The sequence below is a fragment of the Grampus griseus genome, assembly GCF_964374135.1.
Source record: "Grampus griseus genome assembly, chromosome: 1".
NCBI lineage: Eukaryota > Metazoa > Chordata > Mammalia > Artiodactyla > Delphinidae > Grampus > Grampus griseus.
This window is the reverse complement of record NC_139017.1, coordinates 100859200-100880895: the sequence shown is the minus strand read 5'-3', so window position 1 is coordinate 100880895 and position 21696 is coordinate 100859200. Positions and strand designations below refer to the sequence as shown.

General features: G+C 42.4%; 1 protein-coding gene across 1 annotated transcript in view; it reads right to left on the bottom strand.

Moving 5' to 3' along the window:
- ABCA4 (ATP binding cassette subfamily A member 4) overlaps nucleotides 1–21696 on the bottom strand; it is a gene marked incomplete at both ends in the record, with an annotated part of 143058 nt that overhangs the window by 52739 nt on the left and 68623 nt on the right. Inside the window, 6 exons of the mRNA XM_082663876.1 lie at nucleotides 1986–2051; nucleotides 10278–10482; nucleotides 12349–12570; nucleotides 15868–16090; nucleotides 18149–18325; nucleotides 18980–19185. Coding sequence (XP_082520002.1) covers nucleotides 1986–2051; nucleotides 10278–10482; nucleotides 12349–12570; nucleotides 15868–16090; nucleotides 18149–18325; nucleotides 18980–19185 — 1099 coding nt within the window. The remainder of the gene's footprint in view (nucleotides 1–1985; nucleotides 2052–10277; nucleotides 10483–12348; nucleotides 12571–15867; nucleotides 16091–18148; nucleotides 18326–18979; nucleotides 19186–21696) is intronic.

Below are 21696 nucleotides of genomic sequence, written 5' to 3'. Positions count from 1 at the left end.
GGCATTCATGTATTTGGAGATTAATACCAGAGTTGAGTCTGGTTGACGTACAGGCTTGCACAAATTGTGAATTGCGGTGTAAACACACAAACGTTCTCACACTCACACATACACCTACCTCCCCCCACACCCCCAAAGAGGCACTTTTTGTAAACTTGGCATTTGGTTTAAAAGGATATCAGGACATCCTGAAAGCGGAAGAGAAGCAGAAAAGCAAGCCAGCCAGAGAAGAAAGCAGGGGCAGGAGGAAACCATTGTCGCCAAGCATCTAAAGGCTCTGGCCTCAAGGGCACATACATGAGCAGGGTGGACTTTTCAATGCTGCAGCCCACCAGGGCCTCTCTGTCCACACCGCTGCCTGGAGATTTGCAGGCTGTGTGGTGGAGTGGCAAGTAATGGGCCTGGTGGTCAGGGACCCGCCCCCTCCAGTACTTCTGTTTTCTGAAGGACTTTAAATCTACCGCCCACAGTTCCTTTGATCTCTTTACTAGCTATCATACTGCACTAATGTGTAATAATAAAATAGCAGGGGGAGATATTCTTCTAGTCACTGGAGTGAGTTCCTTGCCAGGAAATGTATGTCCCAGTTCCAGATTTTGTCCCAAGTGAACAATGGGAACTGGGTAAGACACTGGATATCTCTTGGGTTCCATGTCTTCATCTGTGAAAGGAGGAGTTTCGGTGGAAAACCTCACCTCTTTTCTAATTTTAGAGAAATTTAGGAATCTATTTCAGTCTAGCCTGTGAGACAGGTGAAAAACATTTGGTTTCTGTTGGCAAAAGCATGACTCATTTTTGAAGGAGCACATTTGTCTTAAGATTTCTCTTTTCTTTTTTTTTTTTTTAGAGGCAGCGTATCTGCTGAGATTATAGAGGGGAAAAAATGCCCACAAGTCCTGATATTCATTGAAATTAGAAACATTCCAGGAACAGACTTCTGTGTTGAAAATTCCCATTTATGATGGGTTATAATTTTATTACAGTGGAAATTTAAAAGTTTATAGATAGACAAGAAAGACAGACAAGCCAACATAATGGAAAAAACAAACTGAGCTGTTGAAGTGCTGTTTGTTCGAACCATTAAAAAAAAGGCAACCCCCCCACCCCAAAACTTTTAAAGGTCCTAGGCTAATCGCCTAGAGAAAACAAACATCTATCTTAGTGCTTAAAGGATAAATCCTGGCCCAGGCCCAATAGTACAAAGTAAAGAGCAGGTAGGTGAGGAACAAACAGATTGGAAAGCATTTCCTTTGCTTCCAGAAACTCCTAGCTCCAGGGGAGTCCCCAGCTCTCAGCTCTGGAATTTCTCTGCCTCCTCATACCTCACAGGAGTCTGTGGTTTCCCCCCAATTCTAGAGCTCTCCTTTGGCCTCCTATCCTATTCAGGAGGAAAGGTAAATTTTATCTAGGATGCACTCCAGGCAAATGTCCTTTTAACCCTCTTTCCCAACCAGAGGAAAGACCAATACTAAGAGAATCTGGGAGTATTTGCCTTGAAGATCACAGCTCTGCCCCAGCCTCCAGATGGGCCCTTCCTTTGGGAAAATAAATTCATTTATATTTGAAAAAGTAGAGAGGAATAAAAAAGCAGATGAGGGGAGGCAGCAGAAGATGAATGTAAAGATTCCTCTATGATTCTCTGGATCTGTTTGCTTTGAACTGAGAAGTTGCAAAACTTATTTGCACCCTGAAGTGGTCTGGCCTTCTTTTAAGAGTGTACTTTAATCTACTGGGCACGACCAGGACTCAAGGGTTTATCAATGCTCAGCCATCACCCTGGCCCAGTGACTCACAAAATATGGGCTCCCAGAGGCTGTGATGCTACACCAAGGAGCAGAACCCTCAGCAGACAGCTAACCAATCAGGAATCTCACACCTCACGTAAGAGCCACCGCTACAATGCACACACATTCCACGCAGAGCCAAAGGAGCTAAGTTCAAACATTTGTTTTACTTTTTTTATTAAAAAATTAAAAATAACTTACCTTCACCACCTTGCCAATAAGACTCTTGTAGAAGGAAGTACCAAGGAAGTGGGGTTCCATAGTCCCCTAAAAATAGATAGGCGAAAAAAGAGAAAAAGCCTAAGTAGCTCCACCTTACCACAGTTGTATAAGATCTAGAATTTATCTACCCGAACCTCAGATTGTAACTGTAGATATTTATAGCTCGCAAGCATTACGTGGCTATCCACATGCTTCCTCCAAGACGACTACTTCTAATATGTTTTAATTCAAAAGGTCATGTTTTGGGGGTGAAACTGGCAACACTAAGACGGATGATCTTGGCTGACATTAGTTTTCTAAGAAAAAAGAATCTAAGCATACCCCCTTTTTTTTTTCACATATTCTTATTCTATTTTATTGTTATTTTTTAAAATATAAATTTATTTATTTATTTATCTTTGGCTGCGTTGGGTCTCGTTGCTGCGTGCGGGCTTCCTCTAGTTGTATTGAGCAGGGGCTACTCTTTGTTGCGGTGCGCAAGCTTCTCATTGCAGTGGCTTCTCTTGCTCCAGAGCATGGGCTCTAGAGCGCAGGCTCAGTAGTTGTGGCGCATGGGCTTAGTTGCTCTGCGGCATGTGGGATATTCCCGGACCAGGGATCAAACCCGTGTCCCTTGCTTTGGCAGGCAGATTCTTAACCACTGTGCCACCAGTGAAGTCCCAAGCATACCCCTTTTCAACAGTTACCAGATAATAACAATAATGATGATAATCACTAACATTTGTTGAATGCTCTTTCTGTGTCAGACATAACTGTAAGTGCTTTCTATGTGCTAAATAATTTAATCTTCAAAACAACACAAGGGGATAGGTAGTATTACGATTCTTGTCAATAAGGAAATTAAGGCACACTGAGTTTGAAGCATCTGCCCAAGGTCAAAACAAGATATGTTGAGGTGTGTGGTAGAATACAAAATAATACTTGGTCTTTGTCCTCATTTCCTGGCACAGAGCTCCTAAAACCATTGGAGTTTCCTGAGTAATAGGAATGCCTTTTGTTATTCATAATAGTTCATTATTAGTGTGAAGAAATGCAAGAGATTTTTGTGCGTGGAATTTGTATTCTGCAATTTTACTGAATTTTTAAATTAGTTCTAACAGTTTCTTTGATGGAGTCTTTAGGGTTTTCTACATATAAAATAATGTCATCTACAAATGTTACAGTTGTACTTCCTTCCCAATTTGGATGCCTTTTATTTCTTTTTTTGTCTGATTGCTGTGGCTAGGACTTCCAATACTATGCTGAATAGAAATGGCGAGTGGGCATCCTTGTCTTGTTCTTGATCTTAGAGGAAAAGCTTTCAGCTTTTCACTGTTGAGTATGATGTTAGCTGTGGGGCTGTCATACATGGCCTTTATTATGTTGAGATATGTTCTCTATGTACCCACTTTGCTGACAGACTTTATCATAAATGGATGCTGAATTTTGTCAAGTGCTTTTTCTGCATCTATTGAGATGATCATATGATTTTTATGTTTTGTTTTGTTAATGTGGTCTATCACATTGATTGATATGTGGACATTGAACCATTCTTGTATCCCTGGATTAAATGCCACTTGATCATGCGTTATGATCCTTTTAATGTATTACTGAATCTGATTTTCTAATGTTTATTGAGGATTTTTCCATCTTTGTTCATCAGGGATACTGGCCTGTAGTTTTCTTTTCTTGTGGTGTTTGGTTTTGCTGTCAGGGTAACGTTGTCCTCGCAAATTGTGTCTGGAAGAGTCTTCTTTCTTTTTTTTCTTGGTGAGTTTAACTAAAGTTTTGTCAATTTTATCCTTTCAAAGAACCAGCTCTTTCCTATTGTCTTTTTAGTCATTTCATTTATTTCTGCTCTAATCTTTGTTGTTTCCTTCCTTCTACTTTGGGCTTCTATTTTTCTTCTTTTTCTAGCTTCTTGAGGTGTAAAGTTAGGTTGTCTATTTGAGACTTTTCTTGTTTCTTGAGGTAGGCATTTATTGCTATGAACTTCCCTCTTAGAACTGCTTTTGCTGCATTCCATAAATTTTGGTATGTAACATTTCCATTTTTTATTTGTCACAAGGTATTTTTTTTATTAATCTGATTTCTTCTTTGACCCATTGGTTATTTTAGCATGTTGTTTAATCTTCATATGTTCGTTAATTTTCCAGTTTTCTTTGTATAATTAACTTCTAGTTTCATACCATTGTGATCAGAAAAGCTGCTTAATACGATTTAAACCCTCTTAAACTTAAGACTTGTTTTGTGGCCTAACATATGACCTATGTCAGAAATGTTCCATGTACTCTTCAGAAAAATGTTTATTCTGTTGCTTTTAGATGGAATGTTCTGTAAGTATCTGTTAAGTCCATCTGGTCTAACATGTTGTTTAAGGCCAATGTTTCTTTATTGCTTTTCCATCTGGATGGTCTATCCATTGATGTAAGTGGGATATTAAAATCCACTACTATTATATTTCTGTCTATTTCTCCTTTTAGGTCTGTTAATGTTTGCTTTACATATTTAGTGCTTCTATGTTGGGTGCATAAATATTTACAAATGTTATACCCTCTTGTTGGATTGACCCCTTTATCATGATGTAATGCCTTCCTTCATCTCCTATTACAGTCTTTGTTTTGAAGTCTATTTGTCTGATATAAGAATAGCTACTTTGGGTTTCCATTTCCAAGGAATATTTTTTCCCATCCCTTCATTTTCAGTCTTTGTTTGTCTTTATATCTAAATTGTGTCTGTTGTAGGCAGCATATAAATGGGTCTTGTTGTTGTTTTTCTTCATCCATTCAGTTACTCTATGTCTTTTGATTGAAGAATTTAGTCATTTACATTTAAAGTAATTATTGATAGGAATGTGCTTATTGCCATTCTGTTAATTGTTTTTGCTGTTTTTGTAGCTCCTCTCTGTTCCTTTCTTCTTCTTTTATTCTCTTTGTGGTTTGAGAACTTTCTTCAGTGGTATGCTTAGTTAGATTCATTTCTCTTTCTCTTTTATGTACTCATTATAGATTTTTGTAGTTACCATGAAGCTTACATGTAAAAACTTATACCTGTAACAGTTTAAGTTGATAACAACTTAAGTTGATCCCATTCTGAAGCTCAACATTTTTACCCTCCCCTCCACATTTTATGTTTTTGATGTCACATTTTACATCTTTTCCCCTGTGTATCCCTTAACAAATTATTGTAATCAGTTATTTTTACTACTTTTGTCTTTTAACCTTCCTACTAGTTTTATAAGTAATTAATCTACTACCTTTACTATATATTTACTTTTCCAGTGATATTTATTCTTTCACATGTTACTAATTAGCACCCCTCCTTTTCAGCTTAAAGGAGTCCCTTTAACATTTCTTATAAGGCCAGTTTAGTGATGATGAACTCCTTTAGCTTTTGCTTGTGGAAAATGCTTTCTCTCTCCTTCAAGTCTGAATAGTAACTTTGCCAGAGAGGACTTTTGGCTGGAAGTTTTTTTGTTTTGTTTTGTTTTCTTATAGCACTTTGAATATATTGTGCTACTCCCTTCTAGCCTGCAAAGTTCGTGCTGAAAAATCCGCTGATGGTCTTACAGGGGCTCCCTTGTACATGACAAGTTGATTTTCTCTTGCTCCTTTTAATATTCTCTCCTTGTCTTCAGCCTTTGACATTTTAATTATAAAGTGTCTTGGTGTGGGTCTCTTTGGGTTCATCTGTTTTGGAACTCTCTGGGCTTCCTGGATCTGAATGACTATTTCCTTCCCCAAGTTAGGGAAGTTTTCAGCCATTATTTCTTCAAATAAGATTTCTGTCCCTTTCTCTCTTCTCCTTCTGGGAGGCCTATAATGTAAGTGTTGGTCTGTTTGATATTATCCTGTAAGTCCTTTAAGCTATCTTCACATTTTTAAAATTCTTTTTTCTTTTTGCTACTCCAATTGAGTGAGTTCCATTGCCTTGTCTTTCAGTTGACTTATCCTTTCTTCTGCTTCATCTGGTCTTTTGTTGAGCCCCTCTAGAGTATTTTTCAGTTAGTTATTGCATTCTTCAGCTCTGTGACTTCTATTTGGTACCTTCTTATATTTTCCATCTCTTCGTTGAAGTTCTTGCCTTGTCCATCTATTCCTCCTCAGTTTGGGTGAGCAGCTTTATGACCATTACTTTGAACTTCTATCACGTAAATTATTTATCTCCATTTCATTAAGTTTTTTTTCTTAAGTTTTATCTTGTTCTTTCATTTGTAACATATCCCTCTGTTTCTTCATTTTGCTTGACTCTCTGTGTTGGCTTCTATACAGTAAATGAAACAATCACTTCTCCCTGTCTTGAAGGAATGGCTTGATGTAGGAGATGAAACTTTTTGTTCAGCCCTACCCCAGCTCTAGTTGTCCCTCAAACCTCTGTGTTTGTCCAAGCAGCCTATTATATTTTTAATAGCTCCTGGTAGTTGAGGATGTACTAAGACCTGTCAGTGTCTCAAAGGGGAGGACAGCAGCACCTAGATGCCAGGTGATTGGAAGCCAGACCCTTGGGCAGCAGCTTTTATAAGTATTCAAATGTATACAGTCCTAAGGGGCCACAAACTTAAGTCTCACTGGTCACCAGAGCCAGATGATCTGGAGGTGTCCCCTGGGTGGCAATCACAAAAATCCAGGCTCCAGACAAGTGCATAAACTCCTTTCTGGGAGATACTGGTGAGCTGGAGTAGAGCAGTGTGAGAGTGCCAAGATGGCATCCACAGCCTGCGTTCCTTGAGAGCAGCTCTGTAGGCCACTAAATATGTGCCAAACCTGAAGCCTTCCCCTCAGTCCAAAGATCCAGGACAAGCAAAGCAGCCCCTCACAGAAAGATTGGTGTGTATTCCTCAGTCCACTGTCTGTGCAGTGCCCTGTGGGTGGTAGCTTGCCAAGAACCATCCTTCTGATTGCCACAGTCCATGGAACCCAAGAACCCAAGCTACTCCAGCCTCAGAGTCAGGCAATCAAGGGATGTCCTCTGGATGTCAGCTGCAAAAATCAGGTGCCACATGCATGTAAAGATCCCTTCCAGGAGACACTGACACTCTGGAGCATGGCAAAGGGAGAGCACAAAGATAGTGCCCACACTCCGAGGACTGGAAAGGGTTACAGTTAACCCCGAGATGCATGTTTAATTAGAAACCTATCCCTTAGGACACAATCATGAGGATTAGCTAATAGGCCTTCTTCACAGAAAGACTTAGCTCCTGAGTCTGTTGCCTCTTACTGTGCCCTGGTGGTGACAGCTGTTTAAGAACTCTTTCTTCATTGATTACAGTCCTGTGGGATCCACTAGTATAAGCCCCACTGGCCACCAGAGTCAGGAGATATAAAGGTGTCCCCTGGCAGCAGTCACAAAAACCAGGTCACCAGATAGGGGTATGAGCTCCTTTCTGGGTGACACCAATTATTACAGTCCCAAGTGACCAGGAACACAAGCTTTCAGAGCCAGGAGATGAAGAGGTATCTCCTTAGAGGCAGCCACAAAAATCAGGGCATGAGATATGTGTAAAGGCTTCTGTCCAGGAGACACTGGTGTTCTGGAGCAAGCAAAGGGAGAGCACAGAGATGGTGCCCTCCAGTCTTTGTCCACAGAGAGTGTTCCAGCAGGCTACCAGATGTGTGTGTTAAATTAGATGCCTGCCCCTCAGGCTAACACTTTAGTATAAATAGGTGAGTCTCCTTCACTTTAAGCCTGGACTCAATCAGCTGCCTCTAAGCTGGGCCCTGGACAGGTGAGTCTGAGCACATACGCCCTTTAAGTGGCATTTCGTAGATTGCTACCATCTTGTGGGTCTCAGGATGTGAGCCCTGTTGGTTTTCAAAATTAGATGTTTTGGGGGCTCATATCTCAAGTGCATGTTTTAAAAGTTGGGATGCCTAATGTGGGGTTTGAATACTTTGTTCCTCATGGAGAAGCTTTGGGTTCTGAGATCCCTCCTGGTTGTGGGTCACTGTGCCAAGCTTATGGTGAGATTGTGACCTAGACTCTCCTACCCACTTTGATGTGTTTTTCTTCTCCTTTGCCTATGTGTAGCCATCACTCAGCTAGACTTTAGGTTTTTTTTAAAGAGGAAATTGTTCCATATGTAGCTGTAGACTCACTTGTCTATGAGGGGAGATGAGTTCAGGATCTCCCTACACTGCCATCTTCTGAAGAATTTGAACAGAGGGTTGACACCATCTGACCTAGATTCTGAAAGGATCTCTCTGAACACAGTGTGGAAAACAGACTGGTAGGAGATGATGACAGAAGAAGGAGGCTTGGACTGGGAAGGTTGTATAGAGTTGGTGACAAGGGATCAGATTCTAAATCTGTTTCTAAAGTCGAGCCAACAGCATTCACTGATGGATTTTTAGTTCCTGGACTTAAGTTTCAAATGCAGGTTCTGACAGTCCAAGTTGAAAGACCTTAGAAAGAATAAGATTTTTTTGAAAACTGAAGTATAGTTGATATAGAATGTTGAGTTAGTTTCTGGTGAACAGCAAAGTGATTCAGCTATATATGTGTGTGTACATACATACATACACACACACACACACACGCACATATATATATATATATATATACTTTTTTAGATTCTTTTCCATTATAGGTTATTATAAGATACTGACTATACTTCCCTGTGCTATACAGTAGGTCTTTGTTGTTTATCCATTTTACACATAGTATTGTGTATACGTTAACCTCAAACTCCTAATTTCTCTCTCCCCACCCCACCCTGTTATCACTTCTGGTATCATAAGTTTGTTTTCTATGTCTGTAAGTCTATTTTTGTTTTGTAAATAAGTTCATTTGTACCATTTTTTTAAGATTCCACATATAAGCAATATCATATGATATTTGTCTTTGTCTGACTTATTTCACTCAGTATGATAATCTCTAGGTCCATCCATGTCACTGCAAATGGCATTATTTTCTTCTTTTTTATGGCTGAGTATTATTCCACTGTATATACGTACCACATCTTCTTTATCCATTCATTTGTTGATGGAAATGTAGGTTGCTTCCATGCCTTGGCTACTGTAAATAGTGCCGCTTTGAATATTGGGGTGCATGTATCTTTTCAAAGTATATTTTTCTCCAGATATATGCCCAGGAATGGGATTGCTGGATTATATGGCAACTTTATTTTTAGTTTCTTAAGGAACCTCCATACTGTTGTCCATAGTGGCTATATAAATTTACATTCCTACCAACAGTGTAGGAGGGTTCTCTTTTCTCCACACCCTCTCCAGCATTTTTATTTATAGACTGTTTAATGATGGCCATTCTCACTGGTACCTCATTGCAGTTTTGATTTTCATTTCTCTAATAATTAGCAATGTTGAGCATATTTTCATGTGCCTATTAGCCATCTGTATGTCTTCTTTGGATAAACGTCTATTTAGGTCTTCTGTCCATTTTTTTATTGGGTTGTTGTTTCTTGTTACTGAGTTGTACGACCTGTTTGTATGGTTTGGAAGTTAATCCCTTGCCAGTTGCATTGTTTGTAAACATCTTCTCCCAGTCTGTAGGTTGTCTTTTTGTTTTGTTTATGGTTTCCTTTGCTGTGCAAAAGCTCATAAGTTTGATTAGGTCCCATTTGTTTGTTTTTGCTTTTATTTCTTTTGCCTTGGGAGACTAACCTAAGAAAACATTGCTATGGTTTATCATGTCAGAGAATGTTTTGCCTACATCCTTTTCTAGAAGTTTTATGTTATCATGTCTTATATTTAAGTCTTTAAGTCATTTTGAGTTTATTTTTGTATATAGTGTGAGAGTGTGTTCTAACTCCACTGATTTACATGTGGCTCTACAGCTTTCCCAAAACTACTTGCTGAAGAGACTGTCTTTTCTACATTGTATATTCTTGCCTCCTTTGTCAAAGATTACTTGGCTGTAAGTATGTGGTTTTATTTCTGGGCTCTCTATTCTGTTCCATTGATCCATATGTCTGTTTTTGCACCAGTACCATGCTGTTTTGATTACTGTAGCTTTGTGGTATTGTCTGAAGTCTGGAGGGTTATGCTTCCAGCTTTGTTCTTTTTCCTCAGGATTGCTTTGGCAATTCTGAGTCTTTTATGGTTCCATATAAATTTTAGGATTATTTGTTCTAGTTCTGTGAAAAATATCATGGGTAATTTGATAGGGATCACATTAAATCTGTATATTGCTTTGGGAAGTATGGCCATTTTAGCAATATTAATTCTTCCAATCCAAAAGCATGGGATACTGGAATAAGATTTAAACTAGATGAAAAGGGGAGGCTGGGGATCTGAAGAACCTAATTACCTTTACCCTGTGGAGGGGGACACTTACCTGGAAACACCTGGTCAAGATACCAGGCAAGCAAGCCATACAGAACAGCATCAATAAGCATCATCTTCATGGACATCAGAAAACTGAATTCATCCCCTTCCACGGGACTATTCCCAATATTGTTCCACTGTAGCCCCAGGCCTTGCTCTTCAAAGCGAGCCAGGTACTCAGTACCAAACCCAAATGCCACAGGAGACAGCAGGCTCTGCAGTGGGGTAAAAAGGGCATGAAAGATGAGCAGAGGGTCTTTTACCCAACCCAACAGAATCTACAAGGTAGGAAGGAGGGCCAAAAGAGGACCCATGTTGTATCCAGGTGTAAGACCACCCCAGGGAGTGCGTAAGGCAGTCTTCCTACAGGAATATAATTCTGGGAATACCTTTCAGGCCTCAGGGACCCCCACCCAATACTCACTGGGCCACCTCTCACCTGTCCAATGGAACACAGTAGTGTACAGGAGAAGACAAAACCACATAGCATAACACAGCAAAGGACCAAAGGTCTTCATGTTTATCTTCCTAACTTTCCCCCCTTCTTCCTACCTCTTTCTTAAGATCTTACAGTTTTTGGTAGAACAAAGAAGCTTACTTGAGCTGCTTTGTGAGAATCCCATTAGAAGTGTCCATAAAGTCATCAGTGTTCTAGGGAAAGCTAGAGGGCTAGGCAGGGGATGGTCTCATGACCTCCTGAACTCTGTCAGCCAAAAAGCTCTCAGGTTACATTGACTGTCACCTTTTCCTATCTCCAGACTGGGGACAATCATTTTCTTAGGTTCTCCTTGGAGAGCCCAAGTAACTGCACAGGTGGCATACAGAAGGAAGTCTGAAGAGGAAGTTCCCCAGCCACATCCCCACAGGTGGTCCATGGCATGACAGAAAGCACATAAGCACATGCAGAGGGATGAGTTATTCCCACTTGCTCTGCTGGGTGACCTACCTCTAGTTTGAAGGACCCACGGTGGTGTTCAGAGTGTCTCTCTGAAGAAGGAAGGGATTCTCTAGCTATATGTTCACAAAAACCATTAAAAAAAATCTCAGCCCAGCCCTGGTCCACAGAGCTTCCAGAACTATAGCTTCCTGGCAGACCCACACACAAGAAACTAGTTGTGGCTTCAAAGTACCAACTGTCTATGCAGTATACCAAGATAGCCCAGCTCTGCCTACAGGCTGAATCATAAGGATTTCTTGCCCTTTGTGATCATGTTGGAAAATTGGGTGCCATAAATGACAGCAATTAATTCTTATTTAACATGAGAAATAAAAGGCAGATGCCCTGGCAACACTAGAGCCACATAAGCTTGAGTCGTGAGAACAAGTTTGACTTAGATTTTCCCCAATGAGAAGCCGGTGGTAGTCCTTTCTCAACTGCATTGTACAAAGAAGTACGGATAGGGAGATTCTGGAGGACAAGGAAATTTTCACCCTATAGGGCTTAGAAGCTATTTAGCCTGGTTAATGAGAGGGTGTAAATAGATCATTTGAAAACAATTAGAGTAAAAGACAGTGTTGTTTGGGCATTGTGAAGAGGTCTCTCAGGCAATCCAGAGTCAATTTCCAGAGACCTCTCTTGGCAAGAGGGCCTGACTGGCTCATTTCGGCACCCCTCTCTGAGTGCACTCGTAGAACATGACAGAGACACTGTAGAGCTGCTCTGATTCAAATTCTTTTGGAGACAAACAAAAACTTTTAATTTACGGAAACATCTTTCTGGACAGAATAGTTAGGGGGCAAGCTCCCTCCCTTATGAATCTTCTCAAATGTTAGGGAAAAAAACCTGAGTGAAATGGGCCCAGTTGTCCTCCTCTTATGGATACACAAAGGGACCCATGAGCTGAATTGGTTTTCAATTACTCCCCAGGGCAGACTAATTATGCAGATTTGGCGAGGAGGAACTCTTAGGTTGCTCAGGGTGAAGAATGTACCCCTTCTGTACCTGTGCCTTCAAACCTTGTGCTCCTTTGTGCCAAAAGGCAAAGTGGATCCCCTCAAAGGGCTAGCCGGTCCTCTCAGACCGCTACATACCCCTCAGCTGGAATGCATCATATTCTAGGTGTAAGCCCAGGGTCCCTTACCACAGCCAGCTTCAGGTCGGCCGTCATCCGGTCCTGCCAAGCAAAGCAGAGAATGTGTGGCAGGTAGAGGGTGAAGTAGATGACACCACTACAGGCTGCTGCCAGGCTGGCCCTGGAGAAGAAGGTGCTGAGCAGGAAGCACTGCATGATTGTAGCAGTGGAGAAAGCCAACAGGAATAGGAAGAGGATGAATGGATTGCTATAATGCAGGATCCTTCCATGCTGAAACGAAAGAGACCACTTGAGTCAGTAATTTCCACCCACATCCAAGGGCACCACCCCTCTCAGGAGTGACCTCTGTGCTGTGATTCTGGGGCTTTCAGAAGCCCTCTGACCCAAAGGGATCTCTCCCATCAGCCTGCTGTTGGTGTCCAAATTTCCACATTTAAGACTCAATGTGTTGAGTTCCTTTAGTTCTAATTATGTCATTTTTCCCCAGGAGGGTAACATATTAAGCTACCTATCAGTACTGAGTAATTATTATGTGTTCACTAAGGAAATCCTTGGGAAGGGGACAGTGTAGAGAAATAAGCCTAGAGCAGGGGAGGAAGATCTGCAGAGGGGGTCCTGGAGCATCAGTAGCTCCTGAGATACACTGAGTAGGTGAGGAACAAAAGAGGGAGGTGGGAGACCACCCAACAAGCCTTAACATTTTGCCTGGGGCCTGGCCTGCTAACTTAATCATTTATATTGGGTTGGCCAAAAATTTCGTTCGGGTTTTTCCAAAACATCTTACGGAAAAACCCAAACAAAATTTTTGGCCAACCCAATACTTATATTCTGAGATTTGCCTCTCATATAGGTTAAAAATATCAGTAGTTAATCCACATCACTTGGAAGTGGATTAATCCTCCAGACCCATAATATCATACAAATACATTTCATAGAACCTGTGGGCAATGTTCAGTATCTTTCATGTTAACTAGTGGGTCAATCACTTTGGCTATGTAGAAAATAGGACCAAACTAGGTATTTTTAATAAGTGAGCTGCTGTCCAGTTACATTAGAGGATAAATTGAGATGTTCAAATTTATTAGGCCTTCTTGGTTCTCTTTTGCTATAGGCCTCCTATAGGATTTTTACCTATGAGGTATCCTCCTATGAGGATTTTTACCCTTTGCACATAACTCCAAATTCGTATAGATCATCCTGTTCTTTTCTTGGGAACATAAAGGTACAAACCGGTTCACCTCTTGAATTGGTTCTGATTAATTGGTAGTGGTGACCTGAAGCACTGGGTTTCTCTCAGTAAAAAAGAGAGACCAAGTAGCAATATATATAATGGGCATGTAAGATTTGAGTAGAAAAATTGTGCCACTTATCTCCTGCTGCTACTGTTTCTTCTTCATTCATGCTTTCATGCCTGCCAGGCACTGACAGAACAGATTGAAAAATGGAATACAACAAACGGCAAAGGAGGTGGAAGAGAGCCATGCTTAACTAGAAGCAAACATTGAGGAAATCTAAATAAAAGTCAAGGTTAAGACTCAGGGTTCCTGATTTTGTGTGAAAGCGCTCTCCACATTACCCTGGGAAGCTCACTCCTCATCCTTAATCACATGCAACTCAATAAAAGCAAGACCTTGACTGAACATGTGGCTTTTGGCTGGAAGAACTTTAAGATGGTTATTGTTATTCTCAGAAGAATGAAATTAATTTCTTATCTCAGCTCAAAGCAAAGTCCTACAAACTTCTAGGCTATATAATTTCTCATTGACTTCAAGCAGATATGAAAGTCATTTGGCTGACCCAACAATTTCACTGGCCTTGTCTTCTTCTAATGACCACTTTTCTTTTTTGTTCTTAACAGCTTGAGTAACAATGGAACCTTTCCATTGTCCCAGCTTCCAGCTTCTTTCCTGCATAGTTGAGGTGGGAAGGAACGACAGGGGAAAGATGAGAGCGTCATTCAAAGGAAAATCCTATTTTGTTGTGGAAAGCTCTGTTTCCGCCATCACTGGAAACTGGAACAATGTCCTGGTTCCCACAAGGAGAAACCCCTTTGTGCAAGAAACTCTTAGTAAACATTCTTTACCTCACGTCCTAAAAGCTTTGAAGTCCTAATGTCCATTCTTAGGAAGGCAAATCTCAATGCCACTTATTAGCAACAAATCTCAGGGCGATTGCAAGATGTTGTGCATGTTTATGAGTTTTGCATAAGTCAGTTGTTCATGCATTTTGACTCCTTTAATTCTGAGGACACAAAATGTCTTAGTAGTGGGGAAAGGAGTAGACTGAAGGATGGGAAGGAACAAGGGACCCCTAGAGGAAGATAAGTTTCTCAGCTCCTCCCCTCATCTCTGGAACTCTGGGACCCTTTGTGTATTTAAAGCTACATTTGGGTCTGGTCAGATTGAGCAGGCTGACCTCTCCATCAGCATTGGTTTTGATAGGGCTCTAGCACAGGGTTTGGCTAAGGCCACAGCTCACTGAATCTCAGTGCAACACTTAAACTAAAACCATTCAGACTTAGTACATTTTACTGCAAAGAGAAGGGGCAGGATTTGGTTTAACTGGATATGTGTTGGTTGGACAGGATGTGTGATGGAACATTCTTGGATCAGGTAGGCACCAGGTATCATCCAGCATAACAAGGGACACAGCCAGAATCTGTGCATCAGCACATATATTGCTTAGTGCAAGGAACTCTTAATATCATCATGGTAAAGAGGCAGAACAAGCTTGATGACACTATATCAGAAGATTGCAAAGCTTGAAGTCTAAGGCTTATACTAAATCCTATCAAATAAATATAAAAAGTTACCTAAATTTATGTCCCATCATTCAACAAGTACAAAAGATCATCCACTGTGGAGGAGTTAAACATGAAGCACAGCAGTGTGTTATGAAATAATGTTTTATTTACAAGTCTAACTTGCAAGGGAGCTGCAAGTTTGCAGAGGATGGACCTATGCATCCTATCTGCGCCTATAACATTCCTGTCACTGAGAAAGGATGGACTCCAAATTCCACCCTTTAAAACAGAGAGGTCTTAGAGATTTTGTAGGCAGCAGAATGTTCTTTGGTCAAGCCATGAATGGTGTGACCATGATGGTAATTAATAAACATTCCAGATCTCCTCTCCTAATACACTGAAAAGGCTCTCCACATTCCCACCCCAGCTGGTGGTTGGGACAGTAATCCCAAGAAAACACTCCTTGGATTCATTTCTTCTGTATTTGAAAAGAGAGAACGCTTTGCACATACAATCTCCCTGTGCTGGGCTCTGCTAACAGCAGCTTTTCCAGATAGTCCACGTAATGGGGTTGGATAATCTATGTAGATTGTGGTTCCCCAGGCAGGAAGTGGGAGCAGGGAAGATGCTGTGATGCAGTGGCTCTTTGGGGAAGACTCTATCTCTCTGAGTGTCTTCCACCCTGGCTGAAATGGCCAGACAGCTACATGTCATGCTATCTTTGGTGGCCAGATGACTAATCTAAGCACAAGTTCATTAACAGGAAGAAAAGTGGGAGGAATAAAATTATTCAAGGTTTTCTGAACCTTCTCCCTCTGGCTTACCATGATGAATATCGTCAGGAGACAGATGCTCATCGACATGATAGAGAAACTGTCCAGGAACCAGGTACACCAAATCACTGTGTTGGAGACACCCTGATTTTTCAAGGTCTCCTTCAGTCTCAACTCCTTCTCCAAGACGATGCTCTTTACAGTCATGGAGACAGAGTAGATCCAGGCCAGCACCATGAAGATAGGGAAACAGCGGTTCAGGATGATCATAAAACTAAAGCAAGAGGAGAGAAGCAGAATAGTAGATTGCCTTGTACCTGGTGGAGGTGGAGTAAATGTTTGTTGAATGAATACGTTGAGAACAAAGCCCAGGTGGAGGGAAAGGCAGAAAAATCTCCACCGGGCACTCAATGGACTTGACTCTTTTAATACATTGCACTTTGCCCCAAAGGATTACTTTTTCTTTAGAGCAAGACTGTAGCCTTTTGGTTAGCCCAGATGAAAACTCTGTGAGTAAAATGTGTAAATAAAATTGTACTACGTATGTTACACAGTATAGATGTTCTTTATAAGATCTCAGGCAGCTTTTTGTTTAGTCCAGATGAGTGCTCTGTAAGTGAAATGTGTAAATAAAACCATACTACGTATGTTACACAGTATAGAGCTTCTTGTAAGATCTCCCAGGAAAGGATTGCAGACTTGTTGATGTGGGATGTGACTGGAATAGGTAGATACATGCTAACTGACACTGAAGTCCAAGAAGGTGGACAAAGGGAACTGGTGGTGATGAGATCAATAACTGGGCTCCCCGGTGGGCTACTTGCTTAGTTTGCTACTGGCCAGTGAAGCACTGTCTACCCAGGAGGATCAAACCCCAGTTACACAGGAAGAGGCACAAAATAACTAATCAGTATGGCCCTTTCAGAAGGCAACTGACCCAGCAACAAATCAATCAGTGATTCAATAGTCATTGACTCCACCAGCCATGTACTGGTGGAGTACATCCATGGGTATTCATTCCAGCAAGCAGGGCAGAGTTGATATTCTGGAATTACTCTACTGTGAACTTTACATATGTTTTCCCTGTGCTTGATGTGCTAGTAAAAGCCCTTGAGATTATTATTTCTTGAAAACTGCTAGGTGTCACAGGAAGGGCCCAATTCCAGCGTGGGAGGGTTTCACTCAAGATGGCCCTAGGGAGAGAACCATAAATTCATAATGCCTGCCCTTCTGGGATCTGCCACCAGAGGGCTCTCCCACATTGAATGGCCAGAATCCCTACCGCCTCCTCACTGTTTACCCCCACTTCCTTGCCGGTTACTCCTATTCTGATCTTAGAAGTAGAGCTGGGCTTTTGCCCCGGCTCCATTTTCCATTTCTGCCTATTGTCCAAACTTAAACTGACTGCAGAACAGCCCCTGTTATCTCTCTTAGTCTTCTGTAGAGCTGAAGGAGAACTGATTGGACTGAGGTATTACATCCATACTGGGCTTTATTTTACTACCTTGCCAGCTGGCAATTTGACTCTTCCTTTTACAGGCTGTGCATGTTTATCTCCTCCCTGATCCCCACAAACTCACACGCACACTATGGTGGACTTCCCAGTTTTCTTCTAGGAGTTGAATCCCTAAGCCAACTGCAGATCTCTGCTGCTGTCCTTGGGAGCATTTCTGCCCCCATCCACCATAGTAAATGAGCCCTCCCAGCCCCTTCTCCCTCTTTGTCCCTCCCTCTACCACCCCCCAAATGCATGTTCAGAAAACAGTGGGCTACTTGCTTAGTTTGCTACTGGCCAGCAAATGTACAGGCCTGGGGATGGGGGTGGGCAGGCAGGGAAGGCCCAAGTTCATCCAACACATCCCTCTACCTTTTCATTAAGCATACATCATGAGAATGTTAATTAGGGAAGGAGCTGCATTATTCCAAGGCTCCTAGGAACCGGACCTACTTGTGATGCAGAGTCCTAGTTTGCTGTTTTGGCAGTCACAGGGCAAACACTCTGACCTGAACCCTTCCACATACCAAACATACTACGTAGTGGAAATTTTAAAAGCCTTTGTCCCCTCCCCCAACCTCACTTCCCCTGCTTTAATTTTCACCTTCCCTTTTCCTCCCACAACACCAGCTCCTTTCTCCCACTTGTTCATGTGACCCTGCCTGGAGTCAAGGAGAAGCAGGCTTCTCAATCAGAGCTCCATTCTCCCTGAGCCGGGCCCCACGCCCCGGGTTTTCTTCCTCCAAAGAGACTGAAGCCTGGGGAGCACCTCCACCTCATCCCACCCCAGCAACCTGATCAGCTTGTCCTGGAGCGGGACTGGGACCTCAGACTCACGAGTCATCCACGAAGCAGGGGTAAGGCATCTGCTGGAGGTAGATTCCAACTGGAACCTCAACCTGGGCCTGACTCCTTGTGATCCCCTGTTCAACCATGTCCTGCAGATAGGCAAACCCGCCCCAGATGTATCGGAAGTCTTCCACAGGATCAGCTCTGGGGCCAGAATCCCAGTATCTAAGAAGAAACCGGAGAGAGGGACAAAGGATGGGAATGGGAATGGACAGCTCACTCATTGGTCATAAGCACGAGGGGACTCCGTATTCACTCTCCTGAAACTTTCCCCTGAACTTTTCCACACTATCTGATTCTATTTTCCAGTTCACAGGTTAAATCCCAATTATGAACATTAGCCACAGCACGATTTGTAATTGCTTTCATTCAAGTACTCTAATTTGAGCTTTACAAAATATCTCACTTCCTCTGATTTAACTTAATTTAATTGATTTACAGGCTGAGTCCAGTCTCAATCCCCTACTCTGTACCAAACGTAATTTCCCAGGGACTTTGGTGAAACCTCATTTGCAGAATTTCTATGTGAAGATAACTCAGTACCTAGAGGTTTTCATCTCCAAATTGCACAAAGGCCAGCCAGGGACAAGCTCTGAGTTGAGGGGGTAAAGACAGGGTAGCTGAACTCTCCTGGTCCCACGAACTAGCAGGATCTACTGTCTAGCTTAGTTCTTTGATACCAAAGTGCTTCTGTGCCTTTCTGAGTAACCTTTCTGCCCCTGAAGGAGACAGGTGGCCTGAGCCCATAGGAGCCCCCTTTCCTTGCCTCATACATCACTGGGGATGCCCAGGTCCTTCTGAGATCTCCTGAAACATCACCTGTCTTTGATCTTATTGGTTTTCTCCACCACATCTATGTCCATTCGGATCTTGTACTTCACATGGGGTGGTAGGGAGCTGGTCCAGGGATACATGTCAGGGAATACCACACCAGCCCAGAACCTGTTTTCCTCCAGCAGAGACAGGGCTCGTTGGGTGAGTTGAAATTCATCATCGTAGCTTTCAAACTTATCCAGGATCAAGCACTGTGGATAATCACAAAGGTTGAGAGAGTTTGAGGAGCACCACCTGCAAAGACTCAACTGCAAAAAAATGGCAGAGGATCAGGGACGCTGCCCCAGGGGATGGGTCAAAAGCAAGGAGACCTATAAACTTACTGTTTGCTTAACTCCGGGGTCTGGTGTCAAGTTTTCAGTGTCTAGATTTGGGGGTGAAAGGGGGGCTTAGGAACGCTGACTTGCTCTCATCCCTGCAGATTTAGTGAGGACCGCACTATCGGGCTGTCGAAGTATGCAAGTCGTCAAAATGACAAAAATACTCCCCGCTCTCACTGCCCAGCATGGGGAGTCAAGGGAGTGGGGTCACATCAGATACAAGCTGCTTTGAAGATCAGAAAGCCTGCTAATAAAAGAGTTTTACAGAGAGAGAGAAACAGTCCCAGCGGTAAACCTTCCTGCCTCTCTGCAAACACACAAGGATGGCCAGCTGAGGCAAGAACAAGGAGGAAGAAAGAAAATAACAGAAAGCCAAAGTGATTTCATCAGGGAAATCATTCCCAGTTACAATTTTATGACAGGTAATGAGGATGGAGGAGGAATTTCCTAACATGTCTTTTTTTTTTCTCCCCCAGAAGAGAAAAAAATCATTACCCAGAAAAGAGCAAAACTAAGAATTTCTTTTAATTTGAATATTGGGAATTGTCCACTTTTACAGATTTGTTAAAGCGTTGTATTGTACTTGGATGTGTTTTATCCTTAACCTCCTGCTTCTATAACACACTGGGGTTATTGTGCAATGTTTCTTTCTTAGAATGTAACTCACAAGAGGTCAGCTGGCCTTGTCTTGATTAATCTGTTCATGGAATACTTACTGAGAGCCTGCAATGTGCCAGAGCCTGCTTGGCTCCAGGGGATACAAGGAGGAAAGATAAAATCTCTTACTAAAAGAAACTCCAGACCTAATGAGGGAGAGGGTTGGAGTAAACCAACAATCAGAATGCAGAATGATCAGGTTCTGGTGAAAGCAAGCCTAGGGTAGTCTAGCAGCCCAGTGGAGGGGTGGGGGGGGTGTCCCAGAGGGCTGCCTGGAGGAAGAGACTCCTGAGCAGGATGAGAATAAGCAGGAGTTAGCCAAGGGAAGAAAGCAAGGGAAAGGTCAGCTCAGGCACAGGGAATAGCTCGCAGGGTTTCTGGAGACCTGCAAGAATAGAATAGTGGTTCCCTTCCTTGGCTGTGCTTTAGAACCATCACGGAGTTTTAAAAGGACAACTGTACTCAAGTCCCACCCCAAACAATGAAATCAGATTCTCAAGAGGCAGGGCCAAGGCATCAGCATTTTGTCAAACACTCCCCAGCTTGTGCCAATGTACAGAGAAGAACATAGGTGAGCAGAGGTGAGAGGTAAGAGATGTGTACTAAGAAGGCAGGTGGGGACCAGGTCAGTTGCCCTGCTGGGTTTGCAGGGTGACCAGCCAACTGAGAGGTTTCATGGGATGCAGGGCTTTCTATGCTAAAATCAGGAGTTTCCTGGCAAACCCTAAAAAGCCACAAGAAACCACTGTAGGGTTTTAAGCAGAGGCATGACATATGAGATCAGACCATGTTTCTGAGAGATCACTGGTGGTGGGAAGGGGGAGCACGAAGCCTGGTTAGAAGGCCGTTGATGTAACACAGGCTTAAAGGAACATATTAACTCTCCCACAGAGCCTGTGAGTTACCTGGAATCCTCATTTTATTGAAGAGGAGACCTACCAGAGGTCACGCAGCTAGACGGTGGCAGAGCCTGCATTCTCTCCCCATTTTTCAACTCCAGGCCCAGACGTCCTCCCACACCAGGAGCCACAGGCAAAGCCTGATCCACAGGCTCTCCATGTGCTCATGACTGTCTTGCAAAGTAAGAGAGCACAACTATTACTTATCTCTCTCTCTATTTTAAAATAATCTCTCTCTCTCTTCTTTTAAATCAGTTTGTCGAGTTTAGGACCGCATATATAGAGTTTTAGTATTGACAAACAGAGTGAACCTGAAATTAAATTTCTAAAATAATCATGAAAGTTCTTGGGGAGATGGAAATTCTCTGCAGTTTCTTTTAGCTGTGACACACACACATACACACATACACACACACACACACACACACACACACACACACACACACACACACACAGAGTATTCTACCAATTCCCTCATAGCATCACAGGGCCCTTGGACAGACGGAGTCACAGAGAGGTCTTACAGTCTGATGTGCTTGCTTACTGATGAGGAAACTGGCATCCTAGGGCCTTGCTCCAGGTCAATATAAGTCAGAAGCAGAATATGAATCCATGTTTTCAAGTGTCAGGCCTGAAGGGTACTGCTGTTCCTTCACATTGCTCTAAGAGTAAGCCATACTCCAACTACAAAGTCGGAGCAACAGAATTCCTAAACAAGATCTCTTGCCCCTGTCCAGTAGGTCAGCACTGTCCAGTAGAACTTTCTACAATGATGGAAACGTTCTATTTCTGCCCTATCCAACATGGTAGCCAGTAACCACATATG